We start from the raw sequence: 21271 nt of genomic DNA on the forward strand, positions 1-21271 counted from the left end.
TCTGATGAGGAGGAGTGTTTAGCCTGGAGAAAAGGAGGCTCAGGGGGTACCTCATTGCTCTCTACAACTGCCTGAAAGGAGGTCATAGCCAGGAGGGAGTCGGTCTCTTCTCGCAAGTAACAAGTGACAGGACAAGAGCAAATGGCCTCAAGATGTATGAGGGAAGATTTAAACTGGACATTAGGAAAAATTTCTTCACTAAAAATGTTTCCAAGCCCTGGCACAGGCTGCCCGTGGAAGTGGTGGAGTCACCATCCTGCAGGTATTTAAAAGATGTGTAGATGTAGCACTTTGCACATAGTTTAGTGGTGGACTTGGCAGTGCTGGGTAAGAGTGGGACCTCTTAGAGGTCTTTTCCAACTGAAACAAATCTATAAGTCTATAATTAGAGAAAAGTAGGGGAGCAGAAAAAGTGACTTCTTCCAGTCTTATTTGCTTCAGGAAAGATTTTTCTTCAGAACATCTTCTAAACCATTCCACCAACTGGAAAATCCACTCAACTTGCAGAGATTCTCAGGATATGTATTTGAAAGATAGTTACCCCTCCTCAAAACCTCTGTGAAGCCTTCAAATTCACTCCCCAGATCTCATCCTTTTCTATCAGGTATTTTCCCTCACTGTCATTTTTCTTGCTTTCCACACCACTCTTTCCTTGTCAGAACAGCCACATACACAAAGTAGCTCTCCACTGCCCCAAGAGACTGATAGCCTTTAGACAGCAGTGCTGGAAACTGCAGGGACAAGCACATCAAAGGACAGTCGAGTTCTTTTGGGCAGTTTCAACGTTAAAGTGATCCCACTCTTTTCACATGCTGCGACTTTCCAGAAACAGGCACAGCTTACATGGCAGCACGTTTGGGATGAGTAGCCAGGCGTCTTCTCTTGGGGCAAACTTCACTCTCTGGGACCTCTCCAAAGGGAAGATATCCTGCAGATTTACAACTAGTTTGAGGTGGATCAGCTCCCAGAATACACAAGTTAGAAAAAAATCCAGGAATAAATAGGAAGAACAAGATCTCTTCACTGACCTACGAGCCTCACAGGTGTTACTAAGGAATATGTGTCTCTCTCTTATTAAATATTTAGAAAAACGGTAGGATAATTTCTTATGCTGTTGCATTTGGTATTTCCTGTCCACTTGCATGAGGAGATTACACTGACCACTTTGTTCCTTCAGAAACCAGGAGACAAAACAGCATGAGAGCTTTTATTTGCATATACGCACATTATAACTCCAGAAACTGTAAAATTAGCAGACACAAAGCAAGGCCAGAGAATGGTGTTTGTCCACATTTCACAGCTGGTTTTCTCCACTTGTCTGTATTTTAAAAAATAAAAATAAAGTCTTCAGCAATATGAAGGCCAATTTTTTCTTTCCTGCAAGTCCTTCCTACAGATTTTTAGCCTATTAAATATATGCATCACGTGTATCCTTCTTTTACTGCTCACCATTTCCTCACTCATTTTAATACTGCTTTCCAGATTGCAGAGAATGTCATTAATTCTGTCACAAGCAATTTCCTCCAGCACAGCAGACATTGCTCCTCAAATATGCCTTGTCTACTTTATGAAAAAATCTTATCAATATGGTTACAATTGGATGATGTGTTTGCAACTGCTTTTGATGAATTCATGTTTTACCCCCAGAAATCCTTGTGGTGTTCAGTTTGTGGATGCAAAGGAGAGAACTGCATGACAAAAGGAGAACTAGAATCACAGATGGATAGTGCAAACACCGGATTTTGAAAAAAATTGCCTTGGATTCAGGAAAATCTCATCTACAGTTGGAAACAATAATGAAACTGCTTTTTATAAACAGAATGAACTTTTAACTGTTCAAAACAACATTCTGAAGTCTTAAAACAATTGAAAAGCTTTTTGTCCTTTTTTCAAAAATGTGTTTTGGTTTTTTAACTTAAGCTTTCAAAAACTCGGTACTTCAAATGGTGATTAAGCAAGAGTGTAGAAATGGTGGATCATAAGGCTGAAACAGGAAGAAATAAATACTTGTAAGCTCAGCACTGTAGCAAAGTTTTATGTCCCCCTTACTGTATGTCCCAGTACAATTGCATTAAAGCAAACAGTACTAGTTGCACATGTAGGGATATGCATATTTTAATTTCAAACTAACTGAATGATTACATGTCAACTTGAATTTCAAGTTCAGTGAAAGGTGGACAGCAATATCCAAGAGCACAGTTTGTTTTTTCCATGGCAAATTTTAGTTCAGACCTTAGTGTGAATGAAGACTTTAATTACCTGATGTATTACCAACAGGGCTGTGCCTGTCAGCCTCTGCTCTGTGAACAAATTCAGGTCTGTTGTCTCAGGCTTCACCTCTCTGATGCTAAAAATAGCAGAAAATAGCAGGAAAACCTTCTGACCAGCAGAAAACCAATTCTGAGAGCTGGCTTCTCACCATGAATGCCTGTGCAGTGCTGGGCAGGTCAGAATCCCCACCCTGCAGGTGCAGTCCATTTCCAATTATCCATTCAGTGAATGGATGTCTGTCTTCAGACAGCAAAGCTCGGGTCTGGAGCAGCATAACGCACTCACAACTTGCAGCCAACACAACTGTACTTTGAATACAAATATTTAATTTTATCTTATTTTAATATTTTGACACCCAAATGCAAACATATGCTAAACCTTCTGAAAGACTCAGGACTGAAGTACACAAGGCTATTTGTCAAAGTTGGTATAGAGGCCACGAGGACTGTTTCCCTGTTAGGAAAATCAGAGTTCCTGGAGCTGTGAAGTTCTCTTTTGCACAGTGTTCAGACAATACAATGAAGTTGCCACAGGAAATTATATGGATACATTAGTCATGCAGGATTTGTTTCTGTTCAAATTTTGGTGTTGGGATAAGTCTAAATATGCCCACTGGCTGCTAATGGTGGAGAGAAATTGAGAGCAACCTCTGCCATTAGTGACGTCCATCCTGCCAGTGGGGGTCCTGTAACTAACAGTCTGATCAAACAGCAGTGACATTTTAGCATGCCTCATAATGCAGGTCTACAAAGAGACTAACATAACCATGAGCAGTGTTAAATATAGAATTTCCTAAAGCCTAAAAGGACCACATGCACATAATGTGCAATCAAACAGGTGTCAATGGGGAGTGACACAGGTTGCTGCAGTCAGAGATACATGAGAAAAGTTTGAACAATAACAATAGATTACACTCCTTGTGTCCTAAACTTAACACGGAAATCACCTTCCCAGCATTTACACTGTAATGTAACCCACTAAAGGAGTCAGTGCTCCACAGAACTTTTGGAAAGGGGAGGATGGAAAGATAATTCCTCTGTCTTTTTTCATTAAATGCTTCAGGTTGATCTGTTGAGACATTTTTTACTACTCAGATTCATGAACTACAGGGCTTTCTTTGATTAGAAGACAGCACTGTTCAAGGAGAATCACTTTGGTCAGCTTTGTGTTAAGAATCCAGTCAAACACATCATAAAGGTAAAAGGCAATTTTAGTCCTAACTGTCTCCCCTACTGCAGAAGCTTACCTGCAAATCTGGATAAAAACCAACAGTAAACTAAAATTGATGAAAAGTAGCCAGAATTATTTGATTCAAGATTTCCTGTTTTGTTTTGGGTTTTGGTTTTTTTGGGAGGTTTTTGGTGTTGTTTTGGGGTTGGTTGTTTTGTTTTTTTTTTTAATTATAGCAAAGTTTTCTCTTTTATCTTGGCAGTACTTAACAGAAAGGAAAGGAGAGAGGCAGGGCAAATGGAATAAATGTTCTGCTTCTAAGCCTCATGGGTGTGATTCCCACATTTCAAATTGTATAATTACTTTGTTTTTCCAACATCTGGTCCTTGTCGAATGCCACCATCTCACCTAGATAAAATGAAAGTTAATGCAAGACGCACAATAATTTATTTGGGAGCTTCCTCAGTGCACTGCATTCCCTGATGTGGGAGAGATTCTAAGTACAGAGAAAATTAGAAACCTTTCATCTTGATCAGAGGGCAGAAGAACATGGTCACAGTGAATAATTTCCACATACCTTGTAATCAAGAAACCGTGCAGACACTGTCTTTACCAAAAGGTCCAAGAAATCTATTAAGGAGATTGTATTGTAGCATGTGAGTTTCATCCTCAGCCAGTCTCATACTGTCGGCGAATGAAGGTGTGATGAACTCCAGCGTACCCTGGTGACAGGTTTGTTTCAGAGCACAGCACAGCCCTGTGTGACAGCACAGCCCTTTGAAGGGCCTTTGCTGCCCTCTGCCTGGTGCGTCGGAGGGTGAGCTGCTGAAATATTAACGCGGGGTAATTTTGTGCTGTAGAATTCGTGCCTGATCTGTGCAGAATTAGCCTGCACTCTCCCTAGCAGCTCTTGGAGTTCTGCTTAAGCACAGACAGCTTCCCTCAGCTGCAGCATCAGACCCAACACACGCATCAAGACTACACCCCTGAACTGTGAGCTCTTGCAGAGCTGTGCCCAGTTCTGCCAGGACTCAGGCCAGTGCCACAAGAGTGTCAGAGAGTGGCAAGTCTGAAAACCCGTGTAACTCTCCCTGTAGATCCCATAATGGTCTGCATCTCTCTAGGATGCTCGTTTATGTCCGTGAGTGCTGAAGCTGCAGATACCCTCAATATCAGGGGTGAGTAGTAGCTGAGATATTTGTCCCTGCCCAAAACTACCCACAAGTAGGTTAAGGGAAGCTGACTGTCTGACAGAGAAAGGAATCATCTATAGCTTGCAGTTGTCAGTCCAAGCTGAATTTACGAGACAGAGCCTATGCATCACTGAAATAAACATTTTAATAGTGTTCAAAAAAGTTATTTCAAAAAGAATATCCTACAAAAGACTCCAATTTTTTTTTCCATTTTCTCTGTAATGCTCCTTAAAATGCAGTCCTTGTAGAATATCATCATATCACCAGCTGACCCCAGAATATATTCACATTATTAGCTCGTCTCTTGTCTCATCTGCTGTATCTCATAAACTGCTCAGGGAAAGGGATGCAATTTTATTATTGTTATTCCTTTAACATTAGAATCTCACACTGCAGGACAGCAAATAAATAGTTTCTGAAGTGTTAGCTAAAAATACCACAGGCTGAGATTTCTTTGCAGATATAAGGACAAGTTCATAAGCTTTTCACTAAGCAAAAGATATGCCAAAGTCATCCGAAATATTACTTCAAATTAATCCTGTTCATTGGGATTTTTTTAGGCCAATTATCTCAACAGACAAATATAGTTTCAAATAACCACTCAGAAATTCTTAATGAGGACCTTCTGATTTTCCCACTGTATCTTTTATTCCAGAAAATCTAAAGAAAATGGTTTAGCTCAGAACAGCAAACTTCAGTTTGAATTCTATGGCTTTTAGAGGCATTTTGAGTCACTGCAAAACTAAAATGTATTTTTCTACTGCGTGGGAACCATAATGATCAAGAAAAAAATCCCAGAGAAATTCCCCAGAGAAAACTGTGACTCCAGGAAGGAAGGAAGGAAGGAATAATAAGAGATGCTGGAACAGGGTCACCCTCACCTCCCCATCTATCTGACATTAAAACTGCTAAGAAGAAGTATCCACGCTTTCACAAAGGTAATAAATCAAAATAAAACGGTCCTGCTTTTAAGTTCTGTGAACTATGACAAGTTCAGGAATACCTGTTTCTCACCTTGCTGCAGGCATCAGTTTGGGATCTGATGGCATCAAGAAATTAGACACTACCCAAATCTGGTGTTTGCACTAACTATGAAGGTCCTCTGATTAACTATTGAACAGTAGTAAATGCATGACAGAATCCCATTCTGTGTATCTTTCCAGTTTGACATTCTTACGCATTTCCTGAGTTTTCCATGAAGTTTTACAAAGCTTCAGATACCCCACATTTCCATAGGGTTCCCAAGATAGTGTCAAAGCCACATTAAAGAGCAGTACATTATATTAACAGCCTGTCTCCTGAAAACAGACCTCTAACTATGTCATCCAACAAAACTAAATAACTTTGACATTATTGGGTGAGCACTGACTCTTTCTGGTTTCCTCCCAGTGCTTACAATTTGATTATTTTCCAGGATATTCTGAGAAGTACAATTAGGCTGATTGATTTATAACACTGCAGCTTCTCTTACTATCTGAAGACAAGGAAATGTTTGACCTTTTCCCCTCCTCCACAGGTTTTCATAGATAACTGTTAATAGCTCTGAGGTTGATAGTGTTCCCCTAAGTAACCTGGAATGAATCAATCCAACTAATCTGAAAACATCACGTTTATCCAGCTGTTTTCTAACCTATTCTTCTTAATCTAGACAGAAATCATCCATGAACATCAGTGGTGTTGAATGTATTGGTCTTTGGATCACTGTTGCCATTTTCATTGACAACCAAACTCAAAAAAGGCATTAAATTGCCCATCTGCCAGAGAGCCTTCCTGATGTACTGCAGTTTTGAGAAACCATCAGTTTCCTTTTTCCTCATACCCCTTGAAATATAGAATTTTTTTCTTTACTACTTACATTTGCTTTGTGTATAAACTTTCAGTGAAAAGGGTGTTAGATGAATATCGCAAATTCACAGGCTCTGAGCCTCTCCAAGAGCTACACGAACCCAAAATCTTCAACTTTGCCTCTCTACATTTTCTGTGTTTTCCTTTTTAGCCAGATCTTCCACTCTGTGGTTGAACAGTTGCATGGTGCCACTTTAGAAAATGGAGCCTTAGGAAGACATGAGAAATAACACAGAAGCAATAAAGAAAAGAAGAGAGAGGAATTAAGGATATCAGGGGTGGTCTCCAAGATACCCCTTAAAGATCAGCAGCCCTGGAGTGACACAGGTCAGCAGCCTGATTGGAGGAGACACCCCACAGCCAAGACTGAGAGAATTATCACAGACCTCATGAGTGGCATCCAGGCTTCTCTCAGAGCTGCTCTCAGCTTCATTGGCCTTCTGTGCCAACGTCAGCTGTGCTTTAAAAGGCTTTTAAAAGCTCAAAAAGACCAGGCTTTATTAGAAGATGAGCTAAAGTGACTCACTTTTAAAATAGGTCAGGCAAGAACAGAAATGCAAAGGCCCCGAAAAACACAGCTCTCCCATCTCATTGCTGGGAGCCTCCTGCTGATGTCCTGCTGCCACGTCTCATGTGCCGAGCAATCATCTCCTGGACACCTGAGCACAATGGACTAAAAATCACCAGTGAGCAGTTCCTGTCACAGACAGGCATTAGCACACCCACGTGTGAATAAACTGCCTGTGTGCGATGTCCAGTTTCCCTCTGAAGTGCCCTGCATGTCTCCTCTCCACCCCTGGACCAGTCAGATTTATGCTCCTTGGTTTGAGTCGTGCCATTCCCATGGGTTCAGGCTACTCATCCTGCTCTGGCTGTGTATGGGCCATCCTGGGCACACTTCTGTCCAGGCCAGTTTTTTGATCTTCCCTTTTGGAAGGAGGTCTGGGGAAGCATGTGGCTGTCAGGAGTGACAGCATCACATAGCTGTGATGTTAATGCTTGTAATGCTACTGATGTTTTCAGCTTCATTTTTAAGAAGCTCCAACATCCCCAGATCACAGCGGTTTCTGCTTTGCCTTATCTACCCATGCACACATGCAAATCCACACAGACTTCGACATCAGTTTTTAACAGGGCATAGTTTTCTGTCAAATAAAATGTCAGGATGTGCTCTTCCATATTTCACTTCTGCTGTCCTGCCATTTAATTTAATAACAGCTAAATATCAAGTGGTTTCTATTTTGATGCTGTGTTCCATCAGCTATTGAATTAGAAATAATGGGACTGGTCTAAATTTGTGATTCATGGTGAACTGCCAAAACTAATCTCAATCGCGCAGTGGACAACATCTAGTGATAACTGATTTAACAGATGATTGTCTGCTGAGCTGTCCTGTCCTCTCTCACAGAAATAGGAATATTAATAAAGTACAAGTTCACTCACACTTTGGAAGTCTTTTCCAGACAATATAAATACTCATTATGAGAAACAATTTTTTTTCCTTTTTGGCTATTATAGACTTTTTATTGCATTTGACAAGTATTTTGTGTATATGGCAAACCTTTGTGGCTTCAGGAATACTGCTGAACTGCTGAGGCATTTAAAAAATCTCTCTGGTGTTTTCCATGAAGATTTTTCAATTTACCATCGACTCTAACTACAGCAGACTTTGCCCAAATTGCCCCTTGGGAGAGTTCCTTGCACCTGCTGTATCAACTTCCTAGTGCTGATCCTAACAGGAGTCATGCATGGGAGTAAAGTGTTGCTCCGTTAGAAAGGACTTTACAAAACTAACAAGAATTTTAAAATGTTAAAAGTATGGGCCCCAAAATAAATCCTCTCTCTGTATCTTCGCTCTCCACCAAGTTTCAGCCTGTACTTTTTCTCTGCTGGACTCAATTATCCTCTGCCAGGTTTAAAGATGCCTTACATATATTTTCCTGGATCAAGTCTAGAAATTCTCAGTGAGCTGTAAGTCATCCATAAATAAAACAAAATAAAACCAGTTGCTAATTTTTCCTTCATATCTTTTATTAGCGACCATCAACAAAAAGTTGACTGAAATGTTACAATTGATGATAGTAACATCAAGAGACAGAATCTTACAGGTTTGTTTTCCTAAACTTCATTGCTTTTTAAAACAGGATAACTCAGAGATAATGAATTAATTTTGAAATCAGCTGGTCAGTTTTGTCATTTGCTCACCAGTGTACCAGATTTATATCTGCCAGGCCAGACAGCAACTGCAAGATTCCTTTATGGCTGAGAATGATAGTGCCTTACAGATCAAATTAACTTTTACAAAATAAAAGGATCACCTTCAAGAGCAGGTAACAGGGTCTGGAACAAAATTTTCTGCTGTAGACAAAAGGTGGTTTTTGGAGTAGAAATTCAAATCCAAGACAAAAAGCGTTATATGTTCTCAAGGCATACATACACAAAAACAACAAAGATGTTTCATGGACATTGCACATGTCCAGCCTAGCGGGGAATGGCACAAACCCTGTATGGGTGGGGCTGCAGGGTACCCCCCAAAATGGGCTCTATGTTGATTTCTGTCACTCCCTCGGGGAGCTGGAAGGTGAAAGACCTCAGCAGGTTGGCAAAGAAAATAAAGAGCTCGGTCCTCGCTAGGTGCTCCCCCAAACACACACGGTGCCCTGCAGAGGGAAGAGGGGAGGACAGTGAGTAAATTACCCTGACTTCAACAGCGATTGTATTCATTCTCACACAAAGCTAGGATATTTTTGCCTAATTAAGAATTTCTTCAGGACTTAATGCAATCAGTGACACAAAGTTTGGTGTAATTCTTCCTTTGACAAATCTTATCTGCAGCTATAGATAACTGTGTGCCCCTTCTGCTCCAAGTATCCCTTCAATTACCTCAAAAATCTCATCTTAATTTGACTGACAACTTGAAAGGAATTCTCTCTATCATATAAATGAAGAATAAGGACCTGCTTTTCCTGGGAGATGTCATGCACTGGTGTTGTATGCATAAAGAATCAGGAAGGCTGCTTGCAAGTATTTTCCAAAATGTATGTCTGGTGTGAAATGTATGCCCCAAATCAATAGACATGATCATTAGCAGAGAATTTCCTTCCAAAAATAAGGTTAGATATATACATTTGTCAAGACACCTCTGTTTATCCATGTTATTATTTGTTCAGTAGAACAAAAGTTACTGAAAATAATCATGTTGATATAAGCACTGTTTTCCACAAAAAGGTTTAAAATAGAAACCCAAAGTTTTTTAATAGACATCTTCATTCTACACTCCCAATCTTAACAGTTAATGCGTGTGCTGTCAGTCCATTTACCTATTGAGAATGGTAAAAAGGCTTCTTGGCTCACAAAGTTTCCATCCTTATCCAAGAAGTGACCAGGGTTGAATTGTCGAGGTGTTTCCCACTGCTCTGGGTCATACAAAGATGAAGCAATATTTGGAAGAATTATGGTGCCCTGAAAGGAGAAAAACACTCACTCAGTTCTGGCTGTGAGTCCTCACCCAGCAGCCAGAGCCAGCTGGTGAGACTGGTGTTTGTTCCCTCTCAGAGTTCAGGTTTTTGTGCTGATAGACTCAGTTCCCCAGTAAGGACTGTGAGGAACTCAAAATATTTTTGCTGCAAAATGTTGGTCCAAGCCAGACAAGTGAAATGACCATGTCAATAGGAACTAACAACTTTATTTGTATTTAACCCATTTTCACTTCCAGTGTTAGGATTTTCTGTGATTTAGTGTCTTTAACAAAAGCCAGTTGCAAACTGCCATGCTTCTCCCCAGATTTTTTACAGGCTTTCTGCACACAAAAATTCAGTCAGAAATCTTTCCAATGCCTTATCAGCACAAATCCACCACAGTTTCCTTCAGTATCAATCACAAAGATTTTATCTTCACTGGTTTGTAGAAACACTTTGCTAAAATATCATTTTCCATCCGGGTGCATTTTTCACTCCTGATCACCCTCTCCCTAAGAGCTGTGTAGCTCAGCCTGAAAGATGAACTCTTGTCTCTGTTCAATGGCACCCAGAGGTGTCCAGTCCCCTTGCTACTGAGGAGCAGCTCCTGGCTCAAACAGATCTTAATCCACACCTTGCTCTACTGATGCAGGAAAGGTGTGCAGCAACTTAGAAACTGCCTCTGTACCTTTTTGAGGGGAAAGCCAAGCAATGTTGTGTTCCTCACACACACCCTGGGCATGCCAACTGAGATAATGTTGCTGAAGCGTTGGATCTCATGAACCACAGCATTTGTGTAGGGCAGTTCTCTCCGATCCTCATAGCAGATTAACTTGGAAGGACCTAGAACAGCATCCAACTCCTTCTGAACTTTCTCTGTGGAGAAATATTCAGTGTTTCAGGTGGAAAAACCTATCAAGTGTTTTCACTAATTCCATTTAAGATTCTGTTAAAAGGAAATGGTTCTTACGTAGAATGTCTGCTAAGTGAAACAATGCCAATTAGAACAATGCCCAAAAACCATGAAAGAAATGTATCTACTCCTTGGCACCTACCTTTTGAACAAAAATAGCTTGTTTTAAATCACTTATTGCACTGGAGTCTTGGGAGGATTAACAAAAACAAAACTTTGTTTTATAAACCTCCAGAGAGGCAGGACATACCACCTAATAAAACCACCTTAGGTTTTTAATAAATGATCCTGTCTTTTTTCCAGGCTGCTTGAAGCAACAGTAAGATGTAGGGAGGTCCATTCTGCATCACATCAAGCCTGCTCTGTGACTGCCAGCAGTCCGTCACACAGCTGTGCTAGGCAGGCTCTGAAAACAGAGATTTAAGCACCTTACAGAGTTTAAAATGTATATCCAGAAAGATTTTTAAGTAAACTTCCTTCTATGAAGAACTATCTTGCAAAAGCAAGCATGACTACTTCAGGATCCAGTGTAGTTCGAAGTAATCAGTTACTGCATAATATATACACACATCTCTGTTTGGGTTACTGAGAGCACAAGGAGAGCCTGATTTAGTGATGAGGCAAAAGGCCAAATTTTTCCATATGTTACAAAATGGAACTGCACAACACTGTCACTGGTTGTCAACACAGGCAACAGTATGAATGGGTTCAGAAAGAAGCCCAGGAAGGATCACTCTGCACCCATCCTGCTTTCTCACAGATGTGCAAGGTATTATATTTAACTAAACAAAATTACACAGGTGAGTCAGTGCTTGCATAACCTTAATTACATAGGTGATAACAAAACATGTGATAACATAAGATTAAGTAGACTTTCTTGTCTGACAGCTACAAGATGAGCAATTTTTTCTTATGTTCATGTCTTTCCTCCATTTAAAATCCTGTTCTCCTCTGAGTATTTGCACATGTTCTGTGATCTAACAATGAGGTTTCTCTTATCCAGCATAAGACGTCCTTCTTCCTTTTGTTTTCATTCAGTGATATATGGAAGTGATTAATGGTTATTTAAAAACTAGACTTAAAAACAAGCTTCTTTAATACAAATATATGTAACAGATGAACCATCAGTTTCCCCTCCTGACTGGAATAATAATTTCTATTACAAGAAACTCAAACACATCACAGAGTTAATTTAATCACAGGTTAGATAGACACCCTGGTACCTTGGGATTGGAAATGGACTGATGGGCAAAAGTAAAGTCAAGGTTGGCAACTGACCTTCAGACAATTATCTGTATTTCTTCTGTGACCTACAGAGCACCAAGAGGGGCAGGACCCCCTGTAGTCCCTCTTACTGATACTCAGCAATACAAAGCCCAACTGAAGTAAGTTTCCAAACAGTGACACTCCTATTATCACACATCAGTTTCAGGTTAATTATTTTCAGCCATCAGCTAAGAGAGAACCCAAACCAATTTCCTGAAGCACCATGAGCACCCCTCACCAATGGCTGCAGCAGTGGCCACCGTTCCTTTAAGGAACACATGTGCAAACTACTGGCTTCCCAAACAGTGACTCCAGTCCTCTTATCTCTGCCACAGTCTTCATTTCCCCACAGACCCCTACACCTCAGTCAGCCCCAATCTCCTATACAGGTGCATAATTCCTGAGTGGTTAACTCAGAACTGCCTGTGGTTGCTCTAAGAGCTTGTGTACAGATCCCCTGCATCTACTGATGCTGCCTAGCACAGATACACCAGTACAAAAAGGTACATGTAGCACTAGGCATGTATCAGTATCTAGGAATAATCTCTGATCCATGCAAATGTTATAACTTGGCTGTTCTACTGCCTGAGAGATATTTGTGAGGGGCTTATCTACTCACCTTGGATGTCTGGATATGCCACCATATAGAGCAGACCCCAGTTCAAAGTAGTGCTTGTTGTCTCTGATCCACCCAGGAAAAGGTCATTTATAGAATAAACCATGTTGTCTTCATTGTATGTAGACCTGGGTTCATCTTTGGACTGAAAATGATAAGAAAAAATAGAGGCTTATACACGAAAGTTAGAAAACTCCAAATAGGGTTAAATATGATTTATAACTGGTCCCAAGCTGCAGTGTGTTTGCATATAGGACAATACAGAGACTGACAAGGAATGTTAGACACCAAAAATGACTATCAATACAAAAAGCAAACGTTTCACAGAGAGATAAGACATCTTTACTGCCCTTTTAATCATGAAGCTAAATTGCATGTTCTTTGCAGAAAGGGATTATCGGCTTAAGTGTGCAAATAGTGGTTCATTTAGAAGGTTTCATAAGTAAATCTTCCTCTAAAGATGTCTGCCAGCATGCCATTCTTCATGCCTCAAGTCACAGTCCGCCACTTAGTTTTTCTAGCAAGCAATGCAGTGACAAGGCAATGAACACTGGGCTGTGTAAAGTTCTTAACCTCTGGTATTCAGGTTTCTTCTTCACTACAAGGGCACAATGACTCACACACAGCTTCTCTGAGGTTTCACAGTTTTCAGTTAGAAGTGTGAGGACATGTATATATACACTGAAACCATAAAGGAACATCATTATGGTTTGGGGAAATTCATTGTCTAAATTTAGGAAGGTTATGCTCAGGGGTCTTGAACCTTTCTCTTGCCAGTGGAGCAGCTGAAAAGTGGGAAAGATGTTTTCCCCTGTTGTAATACCATCTAATCTTTTTTTATTGCTCCTGTGCATCTATTAGAGACAGTTCAATTTTTTTAATAAACAAACTTGGATGATTTCCATCCAGCAGACCCCAGAAGAGCTCACTGAAACAATTTCTGGTCCACTGATTTTCAAGACTCATAAATCTTAGAACAGCAGTGAAATGCTTCAGAAGCAGTTAAATGCTTCTGAAAGCCAGATGTGTGAATGTGACTATACAAAAAAAAATTGAAACAAGGGAATCCCAGGAACTAGAAGCCAGTTGAGCAGACATCCACCCTGGCCATAAAAATATAGCAGCTGATGTGGTAATTGATTAATAAAGAATTAGCAGTTAGAAATACAAACTGATGTTATTGGTTACTATATAGAAATAAATGATCATGGCAAGGAGATCTGATTTGACTCTTTGGCAGAAGTATCAGCTTGGACAATAATGACAATTTCACAGTTGCAGTGTGCTTGGAGCCCACAAGATAGTTGCTTTTGTTCCCGATAATAATAAAAAATCTTGCACTATAAAGACAAGAGCAGAAGGACTGAAGAGCAGGCTGGCAGAAATAGCTAACAGACTATGGATGGGAGGGATTTCTCCCCTGGCTGCACGTCTGTAGTGACTGAGCACAGCAGTAGAGCTGCTCAGGGCGTACACAAGGCAGGCAGTGCCCAGGACAGCAGCTCCCTTTTTGGCTGTGACAGGAGATACAGGATGAGTGCCTGCAGCCTGACAGAAAAAACCTTACTTTTTCAATATGAGCCAGGTAAAAGTCAATGAAATCCTGCAGTTCATCCAGTGTCCCACACTCCTTGTGCATTCTGATCTCTCTCCGTGTAAAGTTGCTCAGGACATCATAGCAAGCCAGCGCCTTCTTGTGGGGCCCAGGGAGACGGCACATCAGCCAGGGGAAGATTTCGTACAGCTGTGGGAGTGACACACAAGAAGCACTACAAAGTCTCTATCAGTAGAAAATGCACTAGAAAGGCCTGCTACAAAGAGAGGGTGATGTTCATGTTAGCATGGGGTTTGGACCTCATTAGCAAATATCCTGTCAAAGTCTGTGCTCATGCTTTCAAGCTGTGAAACAGTACGTTATTTAAGTTCTAGCTGTTTTGATGTTAGGATTCAGAGTTCCACAGGCTTTCAGCTCAATCACAAGGCAAATTACAATTATTATAACTAGAATGAACTGTGTTCATCTATTCAGTTATTTGACTCACGTCTTCAATTACTGTGAACTGCATTCAGGCATTTTAAAAGTGACATCCTGCCCTCCAGTGGAGAATACCTGGAACGGAAAAGCAAAACTTGCCAACTGTCCTCGCCAGGATGTGCAAAAGGAGTTGATAAACCCAAAGCAAGGGTCGGCTGCTGGCAGCTGCTATACAGGCTGGGTAATCCCTAAAGCACTCTACCAATCGGCCTCTCAAGGGTCCTCGATAAAATTTCAAATATCTGAAATCCAGAAAATCTAAGGAACAGCTACCTAACAGCTACCTAAATTTGAGTGCTCTCCTCTAGAAAGGAAGAAGGTGTTAGCTGACACCAGATTAATTTTTTCCTTCTCTCTTACCGTTGGGGAAAACCTGGAGTAAGGAATAGCTGCTTTCTACCTATTCTGATAGCTAGAAAGTTCGTTCTGATTTTCAGCCTATCCTTATGCCTGGATAATTTGTATGCCCTGTTCTTGTATCTGCAGTGTACTTTCTCCCATCCACCTTCCTGGCTACTGGTCCTACCAAAACTCCTCCTCCATTTCTGGAGAAACACAGTCCACAGTGTTCTCCTGCTTAGTGCCTGACGGCATGGGATGCAGTTAGGAAATTGGGATGTGGATGCAGCAACATCCATTTTCCACACAATACTGAGTACTCTTTGCAACTGGGAAGTGGGAAGATTGCGGCCATCACTCTGGAAAGGTTTGAACCCCTGTTCTTGTTTCCCCAAACAGTATCTTATTCACTGAACTAAGCAAAGCCAGGATAGGAAGGAGGCAAGAAAGGGAGTTATGCTCTCTATCCTAAAAGCAGGTCTCACCTGCCACCACTACACACAGCTTACAGGACCAGTGCTAGGCTAAGCAAAAGGGAACTTGACCATAACCCAGTGAGAAGAATGCTCTGTGGGATGTGGAGAGAAATCTTTGTATTACAGGGATTGCTTATGTGTTTTACATTACGAAGTTACTGCATAACTTGTATGGGACAACTTTAGCAGTGGGACAGAACCAGAACTCCCAGAAAATTTTGAATTCACTTCTGTGCAAAGGAGGCCTCTAATGTTAGATGAGTCCTTGACTCCCAGATTGTTTGATTGCCAAGCTTAGAGTTACATTTGCTGGCTTAGCATTTTGCTGTCATCTGCTGCCTGTGTCTAGAGCTACTCCTCACTCAGGCTGAAGGAGCAGAATTTCTCTGGGAAGTCTTCAAGTCCAAGTCTTAAAGAGGATATGGAGATAAGTAGCCACAGGCAAAACATTTCAGTATTTGAATAATTCTTCTCTCTGTTCACTGTATAAAACAATGTCTAAATTTAGCACATGAATCACACTTTTAGACCTGACTTTTAATACTTAAGGATCACATTGTCCAAGGCAGGAGTCTGGTGCATAGAGGCTGAAAAACTGTGACCCAGGAGGAGTCCATGAGCCTATGCCTTGCTACAAAGAGTTAGGCAGAGCTACCAGAGTGCTCAAACATAGGACAATGAACACAAATGCCTGAGGCTGGTCTGTGGAGCATTACCATCACATTTTGAGAGAGTGCACTGCCCAGCACAGCTGCACAGGACATCACTCACTCATTTGAAAACTTTTGCCCAACAACCACCTCTTGAATCTGCATTTCTCACTCTCCATCTTATTTAGAGAAATACAACAGATAGTTTGCTTACATGATGAATAAAGCTGCCCCCAAATTTGAACAGATGCTCTGTGGCTCTAATCAGTTCATGAAAAGTCTCATCCTCTCTGGAGAAACGATGTCCAAACACGACAGCACAAATGACATTTGAAACAGAATGAACAAGAGAGAAAGAAGGATCCAGAGGTTTCCCTGCAATTGTAATAATAAATGTCACTGTTAATGTCTCCTGCTTTAGTGAAATCATAGAATGTTATAGATTACCCACAGAAGAGAGCATTGCATTTCACAGAGAAGCAGCAATCTTCTTACAAAATTGTAGTATCAAACCAATTCTTCACAACAGTGGTGCAATCCCATTATCCCAGGAATGTGTAGCAGCCTAAAGAAACACCAGATGTGTAAAGTATTGCATAATATGGTAGAGCAAATTTAGAGATAAGGAAAAAATTCTATGCAAATTTGCTGCCCAGCAAATTCAAAATATGTCTCAAGCATGGGAATGACTCAGAACACTGTGGATAAAGGGAACCTGAAGGGAGAACTGCAAGAAGGGAGGCAGCCTTATCCAGCAAGGACATATAGGCCACTATGTTTTGTCTGACCTTGCTACAGATGTACAACCTCCAGTAAAATAAAATAATGTAGACTCCTTTCAACCAATTGTGGCAGAAATACAATAATTCATTTTAAAGCAATTATTTGAAAACCTAATCCCAAGTCACTATTTTGTGACTCTGGAATAAATTACTGTAAACAACTGTATTTATGTATGTGTCAATACAACTGTCCAACACCCAAGCAATGATTCTGATTAGCAACTTATTGTTTTGTGCTTTTTTCTCCTGCATATATGGCCACATCTCAGTATCTCCTAGTTCTTAAACAGGATTGGGCTAGATTTAATTACTTTTAACTGATATAATGCTAGCCACGACATGTCCTGATTTATTGTGCCTTTACATAATGATCAATATTGGGAAATCCAACTCACATGATCCTAACTGGGTTGAGAAGGGTATTCATGACAAGATTCTAGTCACTGCTACACGAAGTGTAGAGTTACAGGCAAGACTTAATTCATCATCATTGATAGTGCCTCCATAAGTTTATGAACCCCCATCACGTATGAGCCAGCAATGCTGCCCTTGAGACAAAGACCAACGTCATCCTGGGATGCATTATGAAACTATTGCTGGCAGGCCAAGGGAGGTGATCCTTCCCCTTGGATCAGCAATGGTCAGACCCATCTGGAGGGCTGGGTCCAGGTTTGGGATCCCCAGTACAAGAGACATCAACAAACTACAACAAATTGGGCAAAGGGCCACAAGGACAATTAAAGGTTTGAAGCATCTGACATAAGAGAGGTTGGGGATATTGTTTAGTTTGGAGAAGAGAAGGCTTAGGGAGGCATCTGAATAAAGAACATGGGATCAGATTTTTCTCAGTAATATCAAGTGAGGCAATAGGCAAAAATGGATATACATTAAATTCTGCATAAACATAAGAACTTTTTTTACTGTAGAAGTGATTGAACAGCAGAACTGGTTACCCAGAGAGGTGGCAAAGTCTCCATTCTTGCAGATATTTACAACTCAGCCCTAAGAAACCTGCTCAGAGTGACCTTTCTTTGAGAAGAGGTTAGACTAGTCCATCTTCAGAGATCCCTTTCCCCTTAGGGCATTCTGTGATATAAATAATAAATAAGTTCCAGTTTTTCTTCACAGATGTAGTTGTTTTGTAAATAACTTTGAACAATAATAGTATCCTTGAAAACACAGAGTTGGGGTCTTTGCATTTTCGATCCTTTCCACATAAACACTGTAAGACTCTGCACACTTTTTTGTGGAACAAAAGTTGCCCTTAATTTCAGAGAAGTTCATACACTAAGGACATCAGACTAATGGCAGAAATGTATTGATATTTATTGCAGAGATACCTCTCATGCTCGCAAAAAAGGCTACCAGGTAGTGGGCTTCCTCTTGAACTCGATGCTCCAGACCTTTTTTCCCCAGGCCAAGGTTGCGTAGAGTCCTGAGTGCAAACCTTCTCTGCTGCTTCCAGGTGTGACCAGTTGCCAACATAATCCCTACATCCATTAAAGGAAGAGCTCTTTATCATGCTAATATTAATTATAGACAAGGCCTACATTAAAGGATATACTAAGCCACAGAATATAATTAAACTACTGCATTGCCTAAGAACATGAAGGCACAAAGGAACAATTCTGGCATGTAAGTATGTTGGCAGGACTGAAGAGGACAAACTCAGCTGGGTAATAAGATGACTTGCAGGATTAAGCTTGATCCAAGACAACCAGATATCTCAGGATGTCTGCCAGCTGCTTCTCTAGATGCTCTTTGTAGCACTTGTCTCACACCCTGCTGTGCCTGAAGCTCACCTGAATCAGGGTAATGATTCTTGTGAAGGGAAAGGGGGAAAGAGCTCTGACTTTTCACAGGCAGGGATAAATGTTCCTGTCCATAGGGCAGGAAAGTTCACTGCTTAGGCTTTCTGACAGGTTTGGAGAATTTCCAGTGTGGTTGGTGGTATGAAACCTACAGCAAGGTTGAAATACAAGCTCACTGAGCCTCTAGGTGTAACTGTGGGAGTAAGAAAACATTCACAAAAGGAAGAGAATGGGAAGAAGATTCCACTGTCAATCTCACTCTTCAACTGAAAATGTAATAGTGGGAAGCAACAAGTCCAGGATAAGGAAAAAAGCTGTTTCCTGCTTTTCCTCCACTTCTCTACAGCACAGCTTAACCACTGCCTCATCACATCACTCTGAATCTGCTCCAGTAAGTACTTCACACAAGACATTATGAATCTTTTCTCTTTTGCTTGTATTTTCCTCCTGCTACTATCTAAAAGCTATTTCACCCTTCCCTACCTTGCAATTCACCTGGCAGTCATTCCTTGTAGACAGACTCTGCTTCCTGTGGTTATGAGCTACAAAAGAGCTGCAATATGTAAAGATGATGCTTCTGTGCAATGTTTATTGCAAGAAATTCTCACCTTTCCCTTTGGCCATTGCTCTGAAGAAAGGAGACACCAGCCTCCCAGAAACATCTTCAGGGTGAGTGGTCATACCATCCTTCACTGCTTGAAATCCATTCAGTACAACCACTGGGGCCCATCCAAACCATAAGGTGAATATATTGCCATGAATTTTTGCCAGCTAGAGATGGGAGAGAAGCCAGAGAAGCACAGATGAAATCCCACACACTGCAAACAAATAGAGGATGAACCTGTTTTTGCACTGATTACAAGACCATCCCTGAAGTGGAGTGATGTTCTCCATCTTTCCCACAAGATTATAATTTTCCATGACAAAGCATAAATGTCTTTTCTAGCACTCACTGTTGGAAACAGCTGAGTGTTCCCACTTTTCAGAGTCACAGGTCTACGTTAAGAAACATTATGTATCTTTTATTACTGTATATAAGCCAAGGCTAGTTCTCAATGATTCATATGAAAAAGGGCATTTGCTATTCATTAATTTATTTCGAGACAGTTTCTATCACTTGCACAAGTAAAGTAGCACAAAGAACACAGAAATGCCAGAGGAATACCAAGCTTGTAGAAGTGGTACCAGTTACTTTCTTCTTTCCTCCCAACCATTTTCAATCCTGTCATTATAAGTGAGCACATAAACACGGAGTGCAATAAGTTCTATTTACTGCTCAAGCTAGAGACTGGCAGTGCTCAGCAAGCTACAAATTCAGGCCATAAAAGTAATTTTTTTTAAAGTATATTTTCCCTAACTGCAAATCTGATCTATTATCCCTAAAAGAATTTAATCCCAAATTATATCAAATTTCACATGAGTTTGTCAAACTCCGTATTAAAAGGCAATGGGTTTAAGCATCAGAATGATCTTCACATATTCCGAAATTCCAATACCAGTTTTCTTAGCTTGGCAAAATACTTTACACTGCAAGAACTTTTTCTTATTTTACAAACCAAACCAGAAGTTCTGAACCAAACCGGGTGTGATATCACTGTGGCCAGTTAACAGTTACACTTTGCTACCTGCATAGTTTCAGGAGAAGATGTTTTCAAAAAGAAAACAACATGAGAAAAGACAAAGACTTTTAAACAACTAGGAATATCTGAAAAAAAGTATCTTCATGAGGAGATCACGATTAAACTGAAAGTTCAGCTGTATCAAGGTCCCAAAAACTGGGAGAGGAATTGGTCCAGGAGGAAGCCATCTCTGTGCTTGCTGCAACTTTAAAAACTGGGTAATTAGAAGAAATACAGCCACAGCTATAAGAACCTGACTTATTGTCAACATTTTACCCTCTGCTTTTACCAGCTTGTCTTTATTCAAAATAGTCTATTGAAGCTGTTAAGGCTGGTTGCTCAACCAGTTTTTCCATAAGAGCTTCAATTTCATATAACAACTATTCCCGCCTCTAACCCTCCCTCTTTATTACCAACCACTCCCCTTTTGTCCCACTTATTACATTCTCATGCTGAAGCACATTTAATAGATGCACACCTCTCTCCCTTTCTCATCCAGATTATATTTATCAAATATGCATCACAGGATTTGTAGGAACAGCGTCTTAAAAGACTAGGGCCAAGATTGTCCAGGCAATGTAGATACACGTAAATTCTCCACCTAATCTTTCTGAAACAATTTTGGATGGTATGTGCTCCTACAAACACTCCACAAATGCTTTTAGAAAAGCAATAGCCATACATACAAATTAAGCATGCAAATGGAAGTGGACATTAAATCTTGGACTTTTTAAATGGTTCTATCTATATTCCATATACATGTTCTATCTAGTAATGGCAAGGCTGATAGAAGTTAAAAGCCCACATTTATCTTAAGGTACATAGAC

The 21271-nt window shown here is 40.5% G+C and overlaps 1 protein-coding gene across 1 annotated transcript; it reads right to left on the reverse strand.

Moving 5' to 3' along the window:
• Window positions 1–8960: 8960 nt before the first annotated feature.
• On the reverse strand, window positions 8961–20715 carry LOC126636185 (cytochrome P450 2J4-like). The gene is made up of 9 exons (XM_050308129.1): window positions 20547–20715; window positions 19434–19598; window positions 18355–18504; window positions 16447–16607; window positions 14300–14476; window positions 12736–12877; window positions 10626–10813; window positions 9800–9941; window positions 8961–9139 (listed from the first exon to the last, which is right to left on the reverse strand). The coding sequence occupies exons 1-9, from the start codon at window positions 20713–20715 to the stop codon at window positions 8961–8963; spliced, it is 1473 nt and encodes a 490-aa protein (XP_050164086.1).
• Between the last annotated feature and the right edge of the window lie 556 nt (window positions 20716–21271).

This window comes from Myiozetetes cayanensis, unplaced genomic scaffold (genome assembly GCF_022539395.1).
Source record: "Myiozetetes cayanensis isolate MyiCay16 unplaced genomic scaffold, myiCay2020 scf13, whole genome shotgun sequence".
Classification (NCBI taxonomy): domain Eukaryota; kingdom Metazoa; phylum Chordata; class Aves; order Passeriformes; family Tyrannidae; genus Myiozetetes; species Myiozetetes cayanensis.